We start from the raw sequence: 24,606 nt of genomic DNA, 5'->3' as shown, positions 1-24,606 counted from the left end.
TAGTGGGGACATCCGTTTTACAATATTTACATTTACATTTAGTAATTTAGCAGACGCTTTTATCCAAAGCGACTTACAGGTGGGGTAAGCAATGGAAGCAATTGGGACAGCATAAGGACAACAAAAAGCATAAGTGCAATCAAAAAAGAAGACTGGTCTCTAACACTGTATACAGAGCTAAGTTAGAGTTTAAAAAAAATTAAATAAAGAGTAGAGCAGAGAAGTAATAGAAGTCATAACTGTTCAGTCAGGTGTTGACGGAAGAGATGTGTTTTCAGACGATTCTTAAAGATGGCTACAGAATCTGCAGATCTTGTAGCAGCGGGCAGATCATTCCACATAGGTGGAGCCTATCCGGAGAAGGTACATGAGAGAGATGTTATGTTATGTTATGTTGTTAATGTAATAATGTTTATCTCCTTGCTGTCTGCTCACTATAATGAACGGGGTTGCCAGATCTGCGTAACAACACTAGCCCAATGGCCCCATCCCAAATACCGAAGGCTGGTATTTGGCTGGTTCTAAATGTGCAAAATTGTCAAAATTTAGTATTTCTCATATTTCAGATTTGCTAATGCAGATAATATTTTTTGAGATCAATTACTTATTTTTAGATCAAATGCATTAGAATTGTGTTGAATTAGGACTTCTTTAACATTTAAAACATAGCCTACTGATAACAATTTTTTTAATGTTCTTTGTATATTTTGAATGCAATTGTAATACCATTAAATATTGTGATAAGATTGTTGAAATTGAAAATTCTTTCATCACTTACCCTCATGTCATTCCAAACCTGTGCGACTTTCTTTGGAACGTCACAGAAATTTTGAACAACACTGGCCCCTGACTTCCAGTTTTTTACAGCATTAAATTATTTGTTTTTATTCAACAGAATGTCAATACTCAAATATTTACAGTACAGTGCAGGACACTGTGAAAACTTGACAGCAGTGCTCTTGGTTGTATAGGCTAAGGATTGCATATTTATGGATTATAGTCTTTCAGGCTGCAACATTATTTTATGCTTTTTTAGTTACTAGAATGTTACATACAAACACATTCTATATCATGAAACATTACATCTAAAATCTTGAAGTTGTTTTTTATAAAACTTGGAAAAAGTAGCCCGAAAGTAACTTTAAGGTATTACAAACAATCAGAAAAGAATGAATAGTTGGTTATGATGTCAGCTACCTATAGTATAAATTATTTATTCGTGGGTACAAGACACAGTACTGATGCTTACTAGGCCATGAAGTGGGTGTTGTGTGCATCATAACAGGTGTTACAAAATTTTCTGTTACCCGTGATATTTTGTGACCGCAGTAGGCGCTGTTGTCACTGTCGACAATTCTCTACGCAAAGAGCGTAAATTCAGGCGAGGGTGCGCTTTGTTCTCGAGCGCAGCTTTTTAATCTTGTGCAATAACGCGCTTTGTTCTCGTGCACGTTACTGTGAGCGGGCTTTTCGGAAAGTCTGTTAAGAGTGCTGACGTGACGTGGGTGCCTGAACACGCAGATTGAACTGTACAAAGCAGGATCATTTAATTCCTCTACTGATTGTGTTTGGAATTATTGTGATTGCCATGGTAATTGTTTTATAGCCAACATGTAAGTGTGTGTGTGTGTGTGTGTGTATGTATATATGTATAAATATATATATAAATATATATAAAGTGAATACACACACACACACACACACACATATATATATATATATAAAAAGATATGTGTGTGAGTGCGTATTCACTTTAAACACAAATAATAGAACAGCAATCATGATAATTCTAAACGTTGTCCATTTAAAAAACATGAACATTTGTGTTATACATGCATTATAGGCTATAAAATGTACATTAGAACATAATATTATAAAATTGTTTGTTTATAATGTACAGAGTAACCTTGTAGTCCTACAGCAGGTCACCATATTTCACGATGCACAATAAAGGCCTAAAATAATCTGTTACCTTCCCCTGTTATACACAGAATATCCTTATTGTTCTTCATATTCACTCTTTTGACATCTAATGCCTTCTGTGTCTTATCCTGAAGTGCATTTATCTGTGATGAGAACAGTGACTGTGGTACAGCAGGTCACCATATTTCACGATGCACAGTAAAGGCCTAAAAAAATCTGTTACCTTCCCCTGTTTTATACAGAATAACCTTATTGTTCTTCATATTCACTCTTTTGACATCTAATGCCTTCTGTGTCTTATCCTGAAGTGCATTTATCTGTGATGAGAACAGTGACTGTGGTGCAGCAGGTCACCATATTTCATGATGCACAGTAAACGCCTAAAATAATCTGTTACCTTCCCCTGTTTTATACAGAATATCCTTATTGTTCTTCATATTCACTCTTTTGACATCTAATGCCTTCTATGTCTTATCCTGAAAAGCACCATTTAGACTGAGAGACCATTTAAAGGCTCTGGAAAACCTTGCAGGTGTTTTGAGGTAATTTTCTGATTTTTGAGACACTGGTTTTTATTATCTGTTAGCCATTATCATCACATTTATCAAAATACAGCCTTTAGATATTTCACTCTATGTGTATAAATCTATATATGGGTTTCACTTTCTGAAATGAGTGACAGAAATTATTGACCTTTTTCATGATATTCTATTTTTTTAGCTTTACCTGTATCCAATTTCTGATTTTTAGAACATTCTTTTTTTGCTCCCCAAAAATAACCAAATGGGAACCAACATTTGGGGAACGTTCTGTGTTTGCTTTTGTTAACTTCATTATAATTGATAATAATTTATTGTTAAAGATGTTTTCGATTTAGCGTATGACAGTATGTTGTATATACACTTGAAAACAGTTTAATGTATGTTTTGTATTTTTTTATGAGCATTAAAAAACTATCTGGACCTCTCTTACCTCTTTGCTTTGCATAACGTTATTGGCTGAGACATGTGATTAAATCATCACAAAATTAATACTTTATACGTTCAAATGCTACATTACTAAATTATTACAGCATTTTATTTTTAGTACACATTTAACATTTAGCAGACACTTTTATCCAAAGCGACTTACAGTGCACTTATTACAGGGACAATCCCCCTGGAGCAACATGGAGTAAAGTGTCTTGCTCAAGGACACACTGGTGGTGGCTGCTGGGATCGAACCAGCAACCTTTGATTTACCAGTTCAGTGGTTTAACCCACTAGACCACCATCACCATAAATGTGAGATTTAGTAATCTCACATTTGAAGGTATAAAGTATTAATTTTGTGATGATTTAATCACGTCTTATTTTATTTTTCATATTCTTCCCATCTCCCCATATCGCACATACCAATCACATGGGGGCTCCGTTAGCTAGTTTGCACCCACTGGAAAGCAGATCAACGTGATCAGCACCTGATGTTATATCTGTGCAAAATGGATGGTAACATGGAGCTGGAGCAGAATAACTATCTTTTAAAAGGGGAATATACCAAAGATGCTGATAAACAGCAGCGTTACACTTTAAAAAGAATAGCTAACAACTTTTGTATCATTGGTAGGTAATGTTAATAAGCACCTGAGAGAAAAGTACACTAGTGGGTATGGCTCTAGGCATTTCAAATATTCATTATCCCCACTATAAATATAGTCTTACTACAGTAACTGTTAACCATGGTATTTGTGTTTAAATTGTTTTAAATCTGCCAATGTCACGGGTGTTGCAGACAGACAAGAGCGTACGACAAAGGGTATAATACAAAAGGTTATTTAATAACAAAACCTACAACTAACAGGAAACCAGGAACAAGAACAGTCGTTGACATTAAACAATAGCAGACAATGAACACACTTTAGGGGAGAACTTAAATACAACACATAACGAGGGATCAACAGGTGCTGGGGATAAACTAATTATGAGACAAGTGAAAACAGGCAAGGGAACAATTTACTAATAACAAAACACAAGTGAAAACTAATTAACTAATAATGAGAGGAAAAAAACAAACAAAACATAAAACAACTGTGACAGCCAAAGCATCGATCGCTATTACACTTTTACTACAATAGTTAATTTTCTTAAAATACTTGCTTAAGTGCCTTTTCAATTTTTGAATCACCATTCTGCAGTTGAAGAGTACAGAAGCTAGTTGGTGAAGACACTTCTAAACGAGACGGGTATTATTGGTGTACTTCTGTCATTTTCACAATATCATATATTATTTCAATGATTAACAGATGAAGCACATTACTAAGTTGTATTGTTTTATTGGTGACCAGATGACCTCAGTGAGCTTTGCCACTATTGGCCACTATTGGATGCAGGATGCAGGGCAAGGAAGGACAACCTAACTCATTTTGGAACCTAACTCTTCATATATATATTTCATAATACTGTTAAAAAACTATATTCACGAGTTATGGTCTGGTCCTCGCACCAAGCTGAGTGGTTAAAGGGATCCCCACGGAGGCCAGTGTTGCCTGCAGGCTGTAGTAGAGAACACCGGATTCAAAGCCCCCTGCTGGCCAATGTGGGAGTTGGTGATGTTCTAATAATTATGCTCTTGAATAGAAGCTCAAGCTTTTGTCTTCACCACCTCTGGTTCTTGCAATTGTTCTTTGTTTTAGAGTCCTTTCTCAGACATGCTAATTGATTTTAAGCACCAAGTTTTTTTTTATTTTTCTGTGTATCTTGGCCCTCCTTTTACTTAAGATCTGCAGCTGTCAATTTTCTGTTCTTATTTCCCACGTTTGTAGTTTATTTTACGTTTCAGAGACTGCTTGTTAATGTCATAACTATCCATTATGGTTGCAAAACGCTTTTCATTGATACAAGTCAAACTTAATTTGTAACTAAACTTTTTATTTGTTAGTTTTTTTATTATTGTTGGCCAGAAATGTGTTGCTCTATTTGATCTTGTCCAGCTGTTTTAGAGATATAAGTCTTACCCCATTAATGTAGATGGGACCTTGTCATATATTTAACCAAATTAGCTGCATGAAAGTGTTGTGAGTAAACTGACTGTCCTTGAAAGGCGCATTGTAGCAATTAAAAAGCATTATTCCAAATTAATACATTTTAGCAAGCAGCCTGTAACAATGTATATATTGTTGTAAGTCTATGGGCAGTGCCCTCTTTTGGAGAGCTCTTATTTTGCAATACCTGCTGCATTTGATGCCTTTTTCTACGGTTGTGGGTGTGTATGTTTTTGTGTTCCCTGTGCACGTTACATCATATCACCTTGCTCTTTCCTGTATCAAATGTTGCATACTAGCCTGGGATACATGCATACATTCATGTGTGTTAGTGTGTATATGTAACAGTCTCACCACAAGGCCTTTGCCTATATCGTGTTGGTAGATCAGTCTGATGTCTGACACTCCTTGTCTCATTTCAAGACAACTTCTTAGATCCAGGAACAATTGCAATTGTATCTGACTGCATTAGGAGATACATTTTTCAGATTAACTGTCATTTTAAGTGTTTTCAGTAAAAAGAAAGACTTTTTTTTTTTTTTTGAGATTTAGGAGAGTTGTAGTATTATTTTTAAGTTTGGGTTTTTTAAATTGTTACCGCTTTTCAGAAAAGTCATGCTTGTGCCTATTCTGAGGGAGGCACAATAATAAAACTGTAATAATTAGTTTAATTTCCACCAGCCTCTTCTTGAACAACCATGTTGAAAATATAATTTGCTTTAATATGAAAGTAAGTGGCCTTGATGCCCGATGACTCCTGAGATAGGCGCTGGCTCCCCGTGACCCGAGGTAGTTTGGATAAGCGGTAGAAAATGGAATGGAATGGAATGAAAGTAAGTGATCAGTGAAGTTTGAATTAGAACCTTGTTGTTAATCTGTATCATTATTTTGTTTCCTTAAAGAAACATTTACTTTGGGCCCTTTTCAATAAGGAGGTTCAACCAATACTGAGTTAAAATGTGAACTCTGAGTTGTTTAAAACCAAGCTGTGAAACTTTGTGTTTTGGGTTTCAGACAGGCGTATTTGAGTTAGTTCTATCAACACTGTGTAGACATGCACCACAACTATGACAAGCCATGATCAATGGAGCTCGGAAATTACGATTCACCATGGCAACGGCACCAATAAAAGCAACATGGCCGAAGAAAGCGCTTGAGAGCAAGGCACACTTTCCACTCTGTATACAGTTGATTAACTAATGTGCTTTAATATGTAAATGACTTAAGTTTAAATAGATAAAAAAATGTATCAATAAACAAACAAATTAATCAGTAAATAAATGAAAGAAAAAAAACGAATCCGAAATAATGAGTAATAATCGTCATGAGTACTCTAGTGAGCCTTGTGAGACATCATGGTTGTATGGGACACTTGTTAGTGTGTCAGACTCTTGCGTTAAATTCAGTGTGATCATCGGTTCAAACCCTGCTTGGAGCAGTTTTGGGTAGGAATGGCTGCACGTCTAAATTAATTGTTTGTTACCTTTATCAATGCATTTGTCTGTATTTTTTTTTTATTCATGCACTTTATTTGCATCCTTTATAAAGTCATTTCTTATCCTCCATAGAAAACTAACAATTGTGAGAACAATCCCCTGGTTGGGCCTGGTTTCTCCTGAGTTTTTTTTTCTTGATTTGAGTAACGGGTTCCTCTCCACCGTTTACATGCTGTTTGCACTATTTGCCTGGCTGGGGGGGCTGCTTTAGAATTCAGAAGTTTTACATAATTAATATTGCATATAGAAATGTCTAGTCTGTTTAATATTTGACCTGTGTTTCTCTCTCCTTTATCTCAAATGTGTGCTTTCACTGTGAGTGCGTGCCTGTGTGTGTGTCCGCGTGTGTCCATGTCGATGTGTGTAAATATGTGTGCTTATTGTGTGTGTGAAGCGTTTGTATGTGGGTATCTCTGTCTTCTGTGTTTTCAGCTTTTTCTTTTTTTTACAGGTATATGACTTTAGTTGTTTTTCTTATAGTCAATATGTACAGCTGCTTTGTAACACTGGAAATTGTAAAAAGCGTTATATAAATAAAGTTGAGTTGAAAATGTAAGGGAAAGAATCTGCTCTGATGTAATACAGGGCCAAGATGGCTGATATTATTGATGTAAAGGTGGATGAGATATATTTTGATATGTCTAATTCACTGTAAAGAAAAATGGTATAGATTTAATAAAAATGCACAGGGAAATGACAAAATTCCACTTGGGTCCTAAATTCCTCTCCTGAAATCAGAGAACATCCATATGAATTAATGCAGCCTCTTTACAAACAGGATCCTCTATAGAAGCACATATGACATTTTTGTCACTGAGATGGTCTCTGTGTGATCAAAATGTGTGCCATGAATGACTGATGAACGAATGAATGATGTACAACACTTGAGCAATAAATAGGGGGAGGAGATCGAGAGAAACTCTGGGTTTACCAAAGAAAACCTGCTCCCGACCAGGTTTGGTTCACTTCACAGAGTAAGTTACTATGGTAACTGATTCTGAGTAAAAGTTACATTTCTTTTAGAAACGGGCTTGACTTAGCCCGCTCTCTCTTATTTGACATACCTCACATTCTGAAATGGAAAACCCAGAGTTTCCCTCATCTCAGGGTTGATTTACACAGAGTTTTCACTAAACCTCCTTTCTGAAACAGGACCCAGGTATTTCAACAAAAACTAAATGTATTTAATTAGTAGAATTTACTTGATTCGGGTTAGTAAGTTGTATTTGATTTATAGCTGCAAATTTTACTTTTATAAAGTGAATTCTACAAGTTATTTTTTTTTCAGTGCAGTATGTCACACTGCAATGGCCTTCCAGGCCATTAAAACCACAAGGTCAGTGATCAACATGTGAGCCAAGTCTGATCTTGTTGTTGGGTTGCAGGTAGTGAAGCTATCGGGATGGGTATATAGATACCTCTTTAGACCTCTTATTCCACTAAGTATTGATGTCTTCTTAGAAGAAACGAGAGAGGCAGGAATCAGTCTACTTTAGATGAAATTCAGGACACTGTCGTACAGTTCTTGGTAGCAAGCCATTATCTTTAATCTCATATGAACCTGTCCAGCATATCTCGGGTACACTATTCAGAGCGAATTGGTCTCGTTTATCACTCATCTTTTCTATTTTTTAATTTCTTGTCTATTTCAACCTTTTTTTCAACCGAATGGGTTTTGTGGTTTATCATGGAGCCATATAGCTTGACCAAGAACATTTTGGAACCTTTTTGTAAATGTCTAGAGATCAAAAATAAATTATTGTGGAATAATTGATATATTATACAACATGAATAGCTAAATAAATATCCAAATTAAGAAACCTGCAAAAAGTTTAAACTTATTTTCTTATTATTGCAGAGAATTGGAATCTATCATAAAAATTGTATGCACGAAAGTGAAAATGAATTCCAGCAAAACAAACTTTAAATGGGAACTTATTTGAAATATGACAGAGATGGGACATTCTTCAATCTTTCTTTTTTTGGTCATAGAACAAAAAGTCTATTAACAATGCCCATAACCTTAAAATTGAAAAACAATGATAATTGCTGTCTCAAACCAACTTTTCTTTTGAATTATTTCTTCTGGTTAGAGCATGGTGCTAGCAACGCCAAGGTTATAGGTTCGAACCCAGGGATTGCATATACTCGGGAACAAATGTAAAACGTAATGCTGTGTAAATCGCTTTGGGTAAATGTAATGCAATTTTTTTATTCATGTACACCTGGAACTGCACACTTCAATACACGGCACATGTGAACAGGTGTCAAAGGACACTGAAGAGCTGAAAAGTGGGTGTAGATGATGATGAAAATAAAAGCTCAGGGCTAGCGCTTCCACACCATACCTATTCTAAAAACAGGGCTGGAGATAAAATCATAATCTCCTGATGTTGTTGTAGGCGTGAAAAATTATTAAACCGAGGCTTCTACAGCTGTGTTCTCCACAAGTAAAATGTGTAAAGATTAATGAGGCATATAAACTCACATGGTGAATACACAAACCAGCATGACATCACGATTTTCAATGAAACGGATAGGGGAGAGAACAGGAAAGAAGTAATCAGGAATAAAATGTAGGACAAATGTTGTGTGTTGCAATGCACTCTTAGTTATTTGTAATAGCGATTATTTAAAGGTAATTTACATGTGGATAGTCAGCATGATGTGATGAGGTTGTAGTTATAATAAAAAAGTATAATATTGGTTACTGCCTAAAAGCAGGAATACCCAGAAATACCTGTTTTTCAGAAAAAAAATATTATTTGGTAACTGCATAACCATATGGTGACGTCTAATTTAAATTGCAGAACAAAACTATTTTTCTCTTTATAAATAGATAACTTGATCGAGGAGTGAGATGAGTGTTGATGTGAAGTTCAGCTGAAGTTCAGCATGCAGATGAAGATTTCTCTCTAGCCTGAGGCAAATTTAGCATAATGATCGTTAAAGGGAGACATATGAAAAATGGCCAACCCAGGCCTAAATTTATATATACATAGGTTTATTTTTATAAACAGCTACAGCCTTAATCTTTTTGTTTATCTTTTAAGTCAGATCTTCTATAGGTCACCGTTCACTTTCTATTATCATTATCACTACACCAAGCAAAACTTTTTGATTAAGATTTTCAGTCTACCTGCAACCCAGTTTTCTATCATAAAATAAATTTGGATTATTTCCTATAATCACCAGCTTCTAAAAAGAATGTTTTATAGTTAATATTGCCACCTAGTGGACATGACGTGGTCAGGCAGATAAACGGTTCTAAACTGACCTTCACAAACACTGTCTTTATGACACAATTAAATTCAAATTTATTAACAGTTTACCAAACAAAATCTAAATAGTAAGAGTTTTTTAGAAGATTAATAAATGCAGAAGTATTGTCTATTGTTAGTTCATGTGGAACCTTATTGGTATGGGTTAGGTCTACCACTTTTCTTATCACGTAAAGATGAAACGTGCACAGTAAAATCAGAAACATAAACAAGCTAGGCTTTAGGTTATTTTAGATGGATCTCAATTTGCAAATGTTTAAACTCAAGATACAAAGGACATTCTCACAAAACCCTTTAAAACAATTCAGTAACACAAAACATCATAAAATAGATAATTATGTTCTCTACCTTTCACAAAGAATTATTTAACATTATTTTTTCACAAATTTGATTGCACTTTCTGCTGAAAATCTCATTTTAGGAAACATGTCCAGCTATGTCTGACTGTATGTCTTTTTAACCCAATAAAATTGTAATTGTTAAAAAAAACCAGATGTAATACTAGATATTCTCAAATTACTTATTAAAAAATAAGAAATATTGGAAAGTGTCCATGACTGATTTTCTCATCCACGGTTTTATTTTTTAAATAACTTATTTTAAACGCACACACTCGCCTTTACATTACCCTAGAATTAGTTTAAATTCATGCCTGCCAGCCATTTTCAAATGGCTAACAGGTTAACAAATTTCCTCTACTAAAGATTAATATTCCATTGTCAACATTGCATTCATGAAAATAGTTAGTCATTACAGTCAATTTCCTACAATTAAAAAGTCACATTGATCATTTTCTATGATGATGACCAATAATGATTTTATTTCTAATAAATTATTAATCTAAGGAATTTATATTTGAGAATAAAAACAGTAATAAGATTAAGGTCAGTGATAATCACGCTTCTTAACATGTCCTACCTTGTTTTAATGCCTAAAAAGGAAACCTGTTGATGCAACTTTAAAAACCTGTTTGATTTTGTGAGAAACACCCCTAAAGCTATAAACGTCAGCAACCGTGCAGTGGTGTAAAACCACATGCAAAAGTAAAACTCACCTCAAGAATAATAAATTTTAATAGTGCTTTAATAAAATTCAGCATAGGCAAAAACATTTTTTAATGGATTTCAATTGGTTAAAGATCTTACACAAAACTGCCTTCATAGAGATGCGAATCAGTGACAGAAAATTTTGGTAAAACAGTATATGAAGCCATGAACAGTAAATTTCCTCACGTAATGAAGACAGTAACTCTGCAATACTGGTAAACTACATAAAAAAAGCAAAGCGAAATTTACACTCCATAGGATTTGTTTAAAAGGCTTTCCTCTTTTCAGACAAAGACCTGATATCTAAAATAAATCTGAAAGGCACAAAAACAAAGGAGCTAAGAAATTAACAACAAAATGTTTCCAAACCGACATAGAGCCAAAAAGACAAGCTGGACCAAACTAAAACAATTTTAGTATCAACATTTTGAATTCTTTTAGAATAACAGCACTCTGAATTGCTGAACATATGGACACAAGCAGGAAGAAAAAAAATCAGACTGTAAGGGAAAGGATTAAAGCTCAGATTTACACACTTCTTATGGAAGGGGGAAATATTTGCAAAGCACAAAATGCTGAAATCCTCCCCAACAGACTTGAAAGGAGCACTTCTTTCATAAGAGCACAGTTCGGTTTCATCCCCCAAAACATGATGCTGCCTGAGCTTCAGGAATAAATACGATCTAACCTGACCATAATTAAAGTGGGAAGCCTGACAGAGCGCTTCATCGACATCTAATGCAGTAACTGCACACAAACACACAGGATTTAGAATACAAGATCTGCGAAAATAATCCTAGACACACAAACACATTTAGTGGAATTAACATTACACTTATCTTGCTTGTTCATTGGTATCTCTGCCGTTAAACAAAGGCCTAAAAACACAGCAAATTTCAGAGAGAGAAAACAACCGGTACACAGTTCTTGGTTGCATTAGTGTTTGTATGGGTTGAAAGATCTCGACATTGGATGATATGCTTTAAATTGACTTTGCTACGGAAATCGACAACAAACATTTTAAACTGTACTAAGGCCATCCTAACAAACCAGAAATAACCTTTCGGTTAGCGCTATGCGCTAAAATTGGCTAGTGGCACCAAATACACTTTCATACATCTGAGGGGGAAAAATATTTTTGTAAATAAAAGGCTAAAGACTCCTGTGAGAGAAAGGGCCATCTTTAAAAAAATAACTGGATGGCACATCATTTTGTGCAGATATCATTCAAACAGCACAGTAGCAATGAGACTCTTCAGTTGCCGATCAGAGAAGATTTCACCTGAAATGTACAGTTTCAGGTCTCGATGTGTCTTGCCTTGACAGTGGACAGTTTTGAGCTTTGCCCTTCACCACTCTGCATCGCCAATGGCTTTGGAGAAAACGTAATCCCGTCCATTCAGATTCATTATTCCATCTTTCAGGTGAAATTTCCATTTGTTCTTACTTCTGTGAATCTGAAGCAAATATATTTAGTCAATTTCAATTAAAAGAAACAAAAAAGGCTCATTTGCAATTAAAATCACTGAACTCGTTTTTATTTCCTTTTCCTGGAAGCCTAACAAATCAGATAATCTAATAAACATGAAATGGGGGAATTGGATAGAAGTTCATAAATGACCAAATAAGGATCGATTACACTAAATGACATTTTAAAGGAACGTTTAACTTTTTTTGGAAATATGCTAATTTCCCAACTCCCCAAGAGTTAATAAATTGAGTTTTACCATTTTGGAATGTATTCTGCAGATCTCCGGGTCTGGCGATAGCACTTTTAGTATAGATCATTGAATCTAAAAAGATAAGTAGCATCGCATCAAAAGTGACAAAAGAGATTTAATATTCTTACTATTTAAAACTTGACTCTTCTGTGGTTATATCGTGTACTAAAGCATGGCTCAGACTATAGGAGTTTTAAAATCCTGACAGATTTTAAATTCTGGTAGCAGCACACACATGAGAATCTTAACAGATTCTCTTATGTAAAATCTTAAACCTGGCTCAAACTACAGGAGTCTGACCGATTTGATTAGGAACTATACTCCTATACGTAATAATCATGTAAGTTTTCTGCCGCAGCAGGTGCAGTGTTGTCACGCATCGCCTAAAATTAGACCCAAAGCTAGATAACTTGTATATATATTGACTGAAGGTAGCCTATTTTCCACATGCGCCTGCTTAGGCCATGTCACGGCAGCAAACTTCCTTGATTTTTACGCCGGAAATAGAGTAGTTCCTAATAATATTTGCATAGAAAATCGCGACTTAATTTCCCCCCTGTATGAGTACACGATATACTAACTACAGAAGAGTCAAGTTTTAAATAGGAAAAATATCACAACTCTTTGGTCATTTTTGAACACTATGCTACTGGTCTTATTGGATTCAATGATATATGCTAAAAGTGCTATTGCCAGACCCGGAGATCGGCAGAATACATGCCAAAACGGTAAATCTCAATTTATTGACTCTTGGGGAGTTGGAAAATTTGCATATTTCCAAAAAATGTGGAATGTTCCTTTAAGAGTTGTATTCAGGGTTATAGAATTGTGTTGCGATCTACAGCCTTTAGAATACTCAACGTCACCTTTTACACTCACCTTGTCATACTGGCAAACAACCACATTATCTGTGTCGAACAGCTCTTGGTCTTCTCCATCGCTGACATCATCTCCACTGTTTAATGGCTCCTGAATAATAATAATAAATAAATAAAAACTTTAGAACCATGACTACTATTTTTCTTTGCTTTTCCATGACTAGACCAATTCCAGGCACCAGTGGCGCTCCTTATAAAAGCACACACCTCCTCCACCTGTCCATCCTCTCCACCATCTTTCTCCTTATCTTCATCATCGTCCTCATCATACTCCTCCTCCTCATCATCTTCTTCTGAGGATGTGTCTCCTGCACCATCCACCTGGAGCATCATGGGAGGTTGGGCAGCCTGTTGTTGCTGTTCCTGTTGTGCGGGCTGCGCCTGGGCCTGGGCCTGCGCCTGGGCCTGCGCCTGGGCCTGCGCCTGGGCCTGCGCCTGGGCCTGCGCCTGGGCCTGCGCCGCTCCCTGTATGGGCTGCACAGTCATGGCCGCTGCCTGCATGACCTAAGGACACACAGGGTTTCAATGTATGCATGTATTTTCTGATATACTGTTGAAAGAAAAAGTATGTGAACCCTTTGGGCTTACTTGGATTTCTTCATAAATTGGTCATAAAATGTGTTCTGATCTTAAGTCACAACAATAGAGAAACACAGTCTGCTTAAACTAATACCGCACAAACATTACACGTTTTCATGTTTTTATTGAACACAACATGTAAACATTCATAGTGCAGGGTGGAAAAAGTGTGTGAAACCCTAGGCTAATGACTTCTCCAAAAGCTAATTGGAGCCAGGAGTCAGCCAACCTGGGGTCCAATCAATGTGATGAGATCGGATGTGTTGATTAAAGCTGGCCTGTCCAATAAAAAACACACCAGTTTTGAGTTTGCTGTTCTGAAGAACAGCACCGCATCACAGCACTGAAACTGCGCTCGTTAGAATTACAAATGACCTCCTTATTGCTTCAGATAAAGGTAACATCTCACTCTTAGTCCTGCTTGACCTTAGTGCTGCTTTCGATACTGTAGACCATAAAATACTACTAGATCGTTTACACAGTTATATTGGTATTCAGGGACAGGCACTGCAATGGTTCAGATCTTAACGGACCGATATCAATACGTCCATTTAAATGGGAAATCATCAAATCTTACGCAAGTAAATTACAGATTACCTCAGGGATCGGTCTTAGGACCCTTGCTTTTCTCCATATACATGCTGCCCCTCGGCAACATTATTAGAAAACATGGAACTAGCTTCCACTGTTATGCAGATGATACTCAGCTATATATCTCATCAAGACCAGTTGATTCCTTTAAGCTATCCAAACTGGCAGAGTGCATCGAGGACATAAAACATTGGATGACTAGTAATTTCCTCCTTTTAAACTCTAGCAAAACAGAAATATTACTTATAGCACCAAAATCAAGTAAACAGAATATCTCCGATTACAGCCTGCAAATTGAAAGCTGCACTGTTACTCCAACAAATACAGTTAAAGACCTAGGCGTTATATTAGACGGCAACCTGTCATTTAAAAATCACATCTCAAATATCACAAAAACAGCCTTCTTCCACCTTAGAAATATTGCCAAATTATGAAATAGTTTATGTGTTGCAGACGCAGAAAAGCTTATTCATGCATTTGTGACCTCACGGCTTGACTATTGTAATGCTCTACTTAGTGGTTGTCCTGTATCATCGATAAACAAACTACAGTTAGTTCAGAATGCAGCTGCCAGAGTTCTTACCAGGTCAATAAAATACGATCACATAACCCCAGTTTTATCATCGCTTCACTGGCTACCCATTAAGTATCGATTGGACCCATTAGTATTGATTTTAAAATTTTAAAACCTGAACGGTTTAGCACCTACTTACTTACCTACTTTAGCTTTTATCACGTTACAACCCATCACACTCTCTAAGATCTCAAAACTTAGGACTTTTGATAACACCTAGAATAACAAAATCCACCAAAGGGGGACGAGCTTTCTCATACGTAGCACCTAAACTGTGGAATAGCCATCCTGATACTATTCGAGGGTCAGACACACTCTCCCAATTTAAATCTAGATTAAAGACACATCTTTTCAGCCAAGCCTTCACATAATGCATAGTTAATGAACAGCAGCTACGCTAATTATTCTTTTTATTCTCTTTCCGCCTCTGCCTCGGGATGCCCATCCCGAGGTAGGAAGAAGTTCCACCGTGTCCAGACGACTGACAGATGCCCATCCCCAATTTGAGATTACGCTAGCTACAGCTGCAGACTGACTGACCATCCCAGCTCCATCTAAGGCAATTCCACCACCAGCCAAGAGAAATATGACCATCGGACCATCCCAGCTCAGACCACTACATCCCCAACCAAGAGCAAAGACGGACTATTTGTCTTATGCTGAAGTAACAATATTTGGTATTAAATGCTAAACTTAAATCACATGTCAGCAGTTTGAGTGCAGCTATGACACGTCAGAGGGGATCTGGCCCTCCCGGTTGAGCCTGGTTTCTCCCGAGGTTTTTTCCTCCATTAATCAATCATTGGAGTTTGGGTTCCTCGCCACAGCAGGGCAGTGTTGGCCTGCTCACCGGGAGACTGCATTCATTCATCTATTTATTTATTTAGAAATTAGATATTATTTATTAGAATGATCTTACTCGTTGTATAAACACCATGCACTGTGCTGTGTTCTAACTAATCCGTTTTTCCTGTTTGCCCCTGTAAAGCTGCTTTGAAACAATACACATTGTGAAAAGCCCTATATAAATAAACTTGAATTGAATTGAAAGAAGCGTTGTCTGATGTGAACCATGCCTCGCACAAAAGAGCTCTCAGAAGACCTACGATCAAGAATTGTTGACTTACATAAAGCTGGAAAGGGCTACAAAAGTATATCTAAAAGCCTTGCTGTCCATGTGTCCACGGTAAGACAGATTGTCTACAAATGGAGAAAGTTCAGCACTGTTGCTACACTCCCTAGGCGTGGTCGTCCTGTAAAGATGACTGCAAGAGCACAGCGCAGAATGCTCAATGAGGTGAAGAATCCTAGAGTGTCAGCTAAACACTTACAGAAATCTCTGGCACATGCTAACATTTTTGTTGACAAATCTACAATAAGGAAAACATTAAACAAGAATGGACTTCATGGGAGGACACCACGGAGGAAGCCACTGCTGTCCAAAAAAAAACATTGCAGCACGTTTGAAGTTTGCAAAAGAGCACCTGGATGTTCCACAGCACTACTGGCAAAACATTCTGTGGACAGATGAAACCAAAATTGAGTTGTTTGGAAAGAACAAACAACGCTATGTGTGGAGAACAAAAGGCACAGCACAGCACACCAACATCAAAACCTCATCCCAACTGTGAAATATGGTGGAGGGGGCATCATGGTTTGGGGCTGCTTTTCTGCATCAGGCCCTGGACGGATTACTGTCATCGATGGAAAAATGAATTCCAAAGTTTATCAAGACATTTTGCAGGAAAACTTAAGACCATCTGTCCACCAACTGAAGCTTAACAGAGGATGGGCGATGCAACAGGACAACGACCAAAAGCATAGAAGTAAATCAACAACAGAATGGCTTCAACAGAAGAAAATACGCCTTCTGGAGTGGCCCAGTCAGAGTCCTGACCTCAACCCGATTGAGATGCTGTGGCATGACCTCAAGAGAGCGATTCACACCAGACATCCCAAGAATATTGCTGAACTGAAACACTTTTGTAAAGAGGAATGGTCCAAAATTTCTCCTGACCGTTGTTCAGGTCTGATCTGCAACTATAGGAAACGTATGGTTGAGGTTATTGCTGCCAAAGGAGTGTCAACCAGTTATTAAACCCAAAGGTTCACATGCTTTTTCCACCCTGCACTATGAATGTTTACATGTTGTGTTCAATAAAAACATGAAAACGTATAATGTTTGTGCGGTATTAGTTTAAGCAGACTGTGTTTCTCTATTGTTGTGACTTAGATGAAGATCAGAACACATTTTATGACCAATTTATGAAGAAATCCAAGTAAGCCCAAAGGGTTCACATACTTTTTCTTTCAACTGTAAGATGATAATGGCAAAAGCATCATAGTAACCTCTCATGATACCAACAAATGGCACTATGTATCAGATATTCTTTTAAAGCTTTAAATTTACAGATTATGCTGACCTGAGTGTTCTGCTGGACTTTATTTCCTGTTAGAACAATATGCTGTGGTTGAATGATAACTCCACCCTGCTGAGGAATGCCCCCCTGAAGAGGTGTTAACACCTCCACAAACAGAGAGAACATTTAAGTATGCAAGTAGTTATCATAGATCATGACTCTTCTTTAGCTCTTTAAGTTTCAGATTAAAATAAAGAAACACAAACCTGCTGTATGACAGGGGCCTGCACTCCTCCAGGCTGCATCTGTGGCAGGACCTGTGGCTGCAACAACATCTGCTGTTGAGGCTGAATAATGTATTGTGTCCCATTGGCAGCTCTGACCACCTGCAGGATCTGACCTAGGTGACAAAATAAATACGGAAACTTTAAGTGGACATTTTAAGAACAAAAATTCAGCAATTTTGTCACATTCAGTGTTCTAATTCTGTCTTACTTTTATTGTGCATCATTAAATAAACACCCTTCTAAACACCCTTTATTTTCTGCTTTTTAGAATAAAGATTGAAGCATTAAAGCTTAAAATAAGTAACTAACAAGGTCTGAACGAGGACCAAGCGAATATTTTCATATTTACCCTGCTTCCCCCACAACTTTAGCGCAATGTTTCAGAGATTTAGAAGCTTTAACCCCCTTTCATTGATATTCCATATAAAAGCAATGATGTCTCCAAAATTTCCACAGCAATGTCACCCAGGCTCAGACATGAGGGTAACTAAACTACATCAGCAAACATAGATTAAACGGATGCAATCACAAATATTAATTTGCCAGATTTCTCAAATATAAACAAATTTAATAACAATTACATGTTGGTTTAGCTATCACAGAATATAATCTCTTACCCTGAGGGGTTATAAGTTGCTGAAATGGTGTTACACCTGTGGGCAATGCCAATGTTGCTGCTGTGGCTGCTGCACTCTAGTGGAATAAACGGATTAAAACATAAGTGAACAAACCTAAACTCTTTAACTGGATGTGTCAATTTGAACACATCGATAGTGTTATTTAACACAGATCGTGTTATAACAGAAGTTGTGTTGAAAGTAACAACACGTCTCAAGAAATAACAGATGTGTTCAGTTAAAGAGAAAACTTCACCCAAAAATGAAAATTCTTCCATTTACTCACCTTCGAGTTGTTCCATATCTGTATAAATGTTTTTTGTTCTGATGAACACAAAGATACTTGGAAGAATGCTTACAACCAGACAGATTTTGCACCCCCAGTAGGAAAAAATTACTTTGTATTCAAAAGTGCACAAGAAGGGTTTGCTGTCCAACATTCTTCTAAATGTCTTCAGACAGAACAAATAAATAAGTCATTTTTCCTACAATGGGAGTCAACAAGCATTCTTCCAAATGTCTTTCTCATAGTTGAGCAGAACACCGAAATGAATACAGATTTGGAACAACTCGAAAGTCTTGTCCTTAACTGAACACAAAATGTGTCATTTTTAACAACCATTTTAGTGTACAGAAAAACACACACTAAGGATCATGTGTCATTTTAATTGCAGTTTGAGTTTATATCATTTTTGCTAAAAGCACAAACTACATTTGTTTTTAACTGAAACTTTTTGATTTTCAGTTAAGTGTTAACTGAAAGATTTCTTCTGGGCCTAAACCTAACTAAATCTCCTAACATATGCTTCATGGACAAAATATTTGATAGAATAACATTTCTGATAGGTCTTCTGATAGCAAAAACATTGTGTCATTCCAGAATGACAGATTCTGCAACGTGTGCAAACAACCTGCAGCCATCTATTTAAACAACAACATTGTTCTGTGACAGATATGCAAGAGAAACAATATCCTTGCTGGAATTGTCTGTGTCTAATCCAATTTAAAGTCAACAACTTATTCTAAACCATTCTGCAGGCAGACTCCTTCCTCCCATCTGTCCTCCTGACGGCTTCCGTAGAGGCATTAGAAGCTAACACTGATGATTACTAACTGACTTTTACAAAATCCACATTATAGCTTCCAAACTTCAAAAGAATCGTAAAGGGGATCCACACTTACCATTCCGGTTGCGTTCATGTGCTGGATAAGCTTGGGATCCTGAACAATGACCTGCTGCTGAGGAACTGAAATGGAGACAAATTTGTGCCATTTACTTGGGCTAATATACACAGAGGGCAACAGATTAATCCACTGAACTGAAAAACTATGATCCATCACACAGAGAATTCTGTTTAAAAGTCATCTTTCAAAATATCTTAATCTTAGGGGTCCTTAGGTCTGAGGGAAAATTAAGTCAGTTTTAAAGTCAACCAAGCGAAGCTGTAGTTCTCAAGATTCCGATTCCATTATCGATCCGATTCCTTATCGATTCTCATTGGGTGAGGGAATAAGTACAAATTTGTTTGTTTGTTTGTATTAACTCGCTTTAATATCTGATAAGAACACAGCACATCAGAGTATACACAAATTAACAATTTTTGTGCAGAAAAATGGTCATGTTTGCCCTCTCAGGAAGGATACGCGATGAAATGGTGCTCACATTAACTAAATAGAGAAGTTACCTTCGTCATTAATAGCAGATGACGTCTCGTTAGCTCCACTGCTGCTTGACTCACTTTTTGTTGCTCTGTCGCCAAGTAGTAGTGTATCAAACACGTGACAGTCCTGCAACTGAATTGCGTGCTGTGTGGCCAAATGTTTCTGCATATTGGAGGTAGTTCCTCCCTTTGTCGAAATTAAACTTTTACAGTTGTTGCAAATGACCGCATTGTCGTCTTTTCTAGTGAAATATAACCACGCTTTAGATCGCTTCTGCCTCGATTACATGTTTGGTGCGTAACCAAAACAACGCAGTGCGTGTGTGACGTCATGATGATGACACATTTGCAACGAGCGGAACCGATAAGCGGAATCGTTAAGCAGGTACGCTAACGGTTCCAAGGAATCGATTCACTGGTTACCGGTTCTAAAGAAGAACCGGTTCTCGGATCCCATCCCTACTCAAGATAATTCTACTTTTAGAACCCCTCAAGACTCAAATCGAGGTAACATTAAATAGTCCATACCACAAACGTTATTTATTAATAATGATGTATGGCCAACTGCAAAAGTAACGCTTGCTGTATTAAGCATTTTCAATTTTCATAATGTACATGTTGAGGTTAGGTCTTACCCTGCTGTGCTGGGGGCAGGAGCACTTGTGTTTGAGTTTGTTGTTGTGTCTGCTGAGTTTGTTGGACCAGCCGTTGAGCCTGCTGCTGCTCCTCTGAGTGAAAACCTTCCACCGCCTTAGACTGCATCAACTTATTCTCCCACAGCTGCAGTGCAACAAGATGCATTCAAAATTTAATCTATTCAAGCAGCCAACAGGTGAATGATCAAATCGCATTTTACCGTTTTAAGCTCCATTAGGACCTGTTCATCCACTCCCTCATCCAGGAAAAGCTCACGGACTTCATTAATAACATCCTCCATCACCGATCTATACAGTTTAGGCTGAAATAAAAGCAATCAAATGTAATCCACCCATAGTAAAAAAGTCAGATTAACCCTTTCATGCAAAAATGTCACAGTTCAAAAAGCCAATCCTTGCCTATGCATGAGTTCAGATGGCATAACTGTTTTAAACTACTACAGGGGACACAAGTCCATTCATCGCCCTATATGTCACATTGTAACAATCTGTTGTTTTTCTCATGCCCTGGCCCTGAAACATGATGGCAGGCATACTCTTTTTTTGCTTTGAAGACGCCTCGGATGCAGATACAAAGATGGGACTGGGTCTTACGATTAATACACTTTCTATTCAGTTAGAAACCAGAAAGCATATCATCCACTCTAGCAGACATTTAAAAATTGACACAGGAAAAAAAATCCCGACTCCGGTTGTCATAATTCTTGCGTGAAAGGGTTAATTGCACATCATCCAGAAAGTCAATTTGAAGATAGTTATACAGGTGCACTGTGATGCAGAAATCTTAATGGATGAATTGTAAAAGGAAAAAGTCATGTATGCACATTACAGTGGCACTAAGCAACCAAAAAAGCACTTAGGTCTAAAAAATATCTGCTTTCTGACCCATGCAATTCAAAGTTTTTAATTTTATCAAAGAGCTGCAAATAACTAGAATCTTTAATATTCGATTTACATTCATACAAGTAATAATTTTTGTATTCACTATAACTTTGGTTTCCCCATTTACAATTGCGCCCCTTTTAAGGTATTATTAAATGCAAAACAACCAATTTAGCATGTCTAACTTTAGTATATCGTGAACATATTATTTGTAACGTTAGTTAAACTACGCTAATACGGTAAATAATCCGCAGAGATGCCGACACGCGGTTAACGTTAAATCGCTTTTAACGAAAATAAAACCATGATTTATTTTCCTGTTTTAGAGAAGCAACTCTGCAGTGAACTAAAATAAAGATTGTGTGCACAGGGGCCAAAGCTTTATAAGTAGAAACATCACGCTCCGGTAACGCATGTACATTTTTCCTGCTCGATCCGGAACCCGATGCATCTATTTGTAGGGCTTTAATCACGCCGGGCGGCCAACAAACAGCCACTGCATCTCGGAGACAGCAGTCACTCAAACACATTGAAGCGAAACAAAAAATAAGAAAAGCAGAACATGTGCACATCCGGAACAAGTCATTTCGGAACAACCGAGAAAATAAAATTCTCTCCCCTGAAAACCACCCTAGCTACGGCAGCACTAATACGTTTTCTAGAGTCTTAAAAACACGGGTCAATCCTATATAAGAGCACGCAGCCTGTGTCGTGTCCTTTCCGTGGCGCGCGGCCCGTCCGCTCACTATTTAAAGCGCAGTCTGGTGTTTATATGCAGAGCCGTGACGTAGTGCTGGGTAGAACCTTCCCATCCCGGGCAGTCTATATTAGAGCGTCGGTATGGCTGTATAAAACCAGGCGCATGGAAGAAGGAGGGTCAGAGGCGGAGAGAGACACACACAGGCAGAGAAGGGCGACGGCAGCCATGATGAAACAGCATTTGCCTTCACTGTAACACTCCATTGAGAGGTTTTATAGTGAAAGTCGGATCATGTCTGTTTTTTTGTGCATGACTTTCTGTATTTTAGGGGGAAATGTGCAACTCGATAGTCTAAAAATGAAATGGTCAGGAAGATAAATTCCGAAAATGGTAGTCGACATACGTATACAGCGAAGACTTTTGTTCCCATCATACGTGTAAATTAAACGTATTGGCTGTTTAACATCTTTCCGATTAGAGCTCAGGATGAAAGGACGATTCAGAAGCATACACGAATATCGAATTACACTACTATTTACATACATCCTAGTTACCTTTTATTTCCCGCATCAAACACTTTTTAATCGACCGCGGAAATACGTAATAAAATCAAAAAGTGTTAATGTTAGGCAAAAAAAAATCCAGCACATAATTCGATTTTAAGGTCGGCACCAGATTCACGGCATTTTGTTTAGAATTTACGGATCCGTGCAGCCGTATGCCCATATCGCTAAACACTCACACACTTCCTTACACAGAGCTCACATGGATCAGATTTGACGTGTCCGGCTAAAATCTTTTATTTTTGAAATTGCCAAGAATGGGTTTGTTCTGAATCTAGCCACAATGCTTGGACACGTGTGTGATTTAGAGTATGAGTGCCGTTTGTCTGATCCTTACCACTTGGTTCGAGTTAGCCGAGCTCGCCATTATGAGCGCAGTGGGGGGGGAAATACACAGCAAATATCAAGCAAGAACCCCAAAAAGCATTAAAAAAAACACGAAAACATCTAAAACGCAGAAGACGATTGTTTAAAAGTTGCCGGTCTAATGTTTAGAAATAAAACACAGCTGTTTACGGTCTTATTCACAGTCCCAGGGCTGCTGCTCCCCAGCCGTCCGTCTTCTTCAGTCCTCTGCCTTTATATAGTGAGCTACGCGAGACACAGGGCAGGGTCAAGCAGGCATTCGGCGAAATATCGCGAGATGTCAACACGATAGTAATACAGGACAGTACGTCATCAGATCCTAGATCAGTTCAGTCCTTGGATAAATAATATATGTATATGAATGTCTGATATAGAGACTGTGCCCAGACCAGCCATCAAAGCCATTGTAAATGTCGACGTAAACTGAGAAGTGAGACGTTTATGCTACGCTTATTATTTCTGTTTTTCTTGTCAGAGTGAAACAAGATCTTTCCATTGGAATTTAAATTGAAATATATCAGTAAAAGCATTAACAAGAGTGTGTCAACAAGCACACTCGTACATGTTATCTAGTTAACGCTCGTCGTTTTTTGCTATGGGCGTGTGGGTTGTGTCTTGTTTTTTTTCTGCACTGGAAGATGTGGCAGCTGGTCATCAGGACTGAGACCACAAAAGCGCTGCGCTTGTTTTTTACTTTCAACACAAAATAAAACACTAAACAAATTTATGTGTTTAGTAATAAACCCACAATTTAAAATTTTGGTCAGCGCGCATTATAGTAATTATGCCATTCTTGCATAATATAATGGTTGCCTTTTGTTTAGAAGCCCAATGTAGTTATTTTTTTCACCACACGAGGGCAACGCATCCCACTAAATTGATTAATGTTACACATTCTAATGCATTTGTTTCAAACAATGATTTGGTGTCAAATGTTTATTGGTAAACAATTAAAAAATAGGGGAATGAGAATATTTACTTTCTTACTAGAATTTTGTGTTCAAGAGAGAAAGAGACACAGAAAGCGGACACATTCACCCTGTATGAGGTATGAGGATAAAAATAACAAATTTTCCTTTCCTCTAAACTTTAGGTCTCAAATATTAACATTAACATTAACACTTTATCTTAATACACTTCATCTAAACTAAAACAATTTTTGCACAAATATTTTTCTCATCATTCAGGATCGGAAAATACCCTCATGATGTGTTAAAGGTATTAAAATGCTTGTACTCTTTTCATCTGGACTCTAATAAAATGTATCAAGTACAGATTGCTTTCTTATGACTCCAGGAGTTGCATAGCAACAGAGCTTGCTCCAATACTACAGAGTGAAATCAGTGAGCTGATGAATCCTGATGAAGTCTGTGTTGCCTTTAATTATGAATAGAGCTCCAGTTTCT

General features: G+C 37.3%; 1 protein-coding gene across 4 annotated transcripts; it reads right to left on the bottom strand.

Annotated features, from left to right (window-relative positions):
• Positions 1-10,784: 10,784 nt before the first annotated feature.
• gtf2a1 (general transcription factor IIA, 1) lies at positions 10,785-23,394 on the bottom strand. 4 transcript variants are annotated; one of them, XM_056764778.1, is made up of 11 exons: positions 21,991-22,338; positions 20,890-20,991; positions 20,669-20,813; positions 19,555-19,619; positions 18,373-18,448; positions 17,735-17,868; positions 17,532-17,633; positions 13,782-13,868; positions 13,572-13,751; positions 13,366-13,455; positions 10,785-12,222 (listed from the first exon to the last, which is right to left on the bottom strand). In XM_056764778.1, the coding sequence occupies exons 1-11, from the start codon at positions 22,141-22,143 to the stop codon at positions 12,115-12,117; spliced, it is 1,242 nt and encodes a 413-aa protein (XP_056620756.1). In that variant the 5' UTR covers positions 22,144-22,338; the 3' UTR covers positions 10,785-12,114. The 4 variants fall into 4 exon arrangements, with proteins under 4 accessions (XP_056620756.1, XP_056620757.1, XP_056620755.1 ...); XM_056764779.1 differs by lacking the exon at positions 21,991-22,338 and adding an exon at positions 23,172-23,394 and having other exon boundaries at positions 13,572-13,868; XM_056764777.1 differs by having other exon boundaries at positions 13,572-13,868; positions 21,991-22,337.
• Between the last annotated feature and the right edge of the window lie 1,212 nt (positions 23,395-24,606).

This window comes from Triplophysa dalaica, chromosome 13 (assembly GCF_015846415.1).
Source record: "Triplophysa dalaica isolate WHDGS20190420 chromosome 13, ASM1584641v1, whole genome shotgun sequence".
NCBI lineage: Eukaryota > Metazoa > Chordata > Actinopteri > Cypriniformes > Nemacheilidae > Triplophysa > Triplophysa dalaica.
Note: the sequence above shows the minus strand (reverse complement) of the source record. Positions and strands in the feature narration are given on the sequence as shown.

Excerpts from the sequence above, each read along its gene's own strand:
- gtf2a1 (XM_056764777.1), bottom strand. The coding sequence starts at position 22,143 with ATGTGCACATGTTCTGCTTTTCTTATTTTTTGTTTCGCTTCAATGTGT. Across the intron at positions 20,814-20,889 it reads TCCTAATGGAGCTTAAAACG|CTGTGGGAGAATAAGTTGAT; the intron begins GTAAAATGCGAT and ends GTTGCACTGCAG. Across the intron at positions 12,223-13,365 it reads TTGTTTGCCAGTATGACAAG|ATTCACAGAAGTAAGAACAA; the intron begins GTGAGTGTAAAA and ends TATTTGCTTCAG.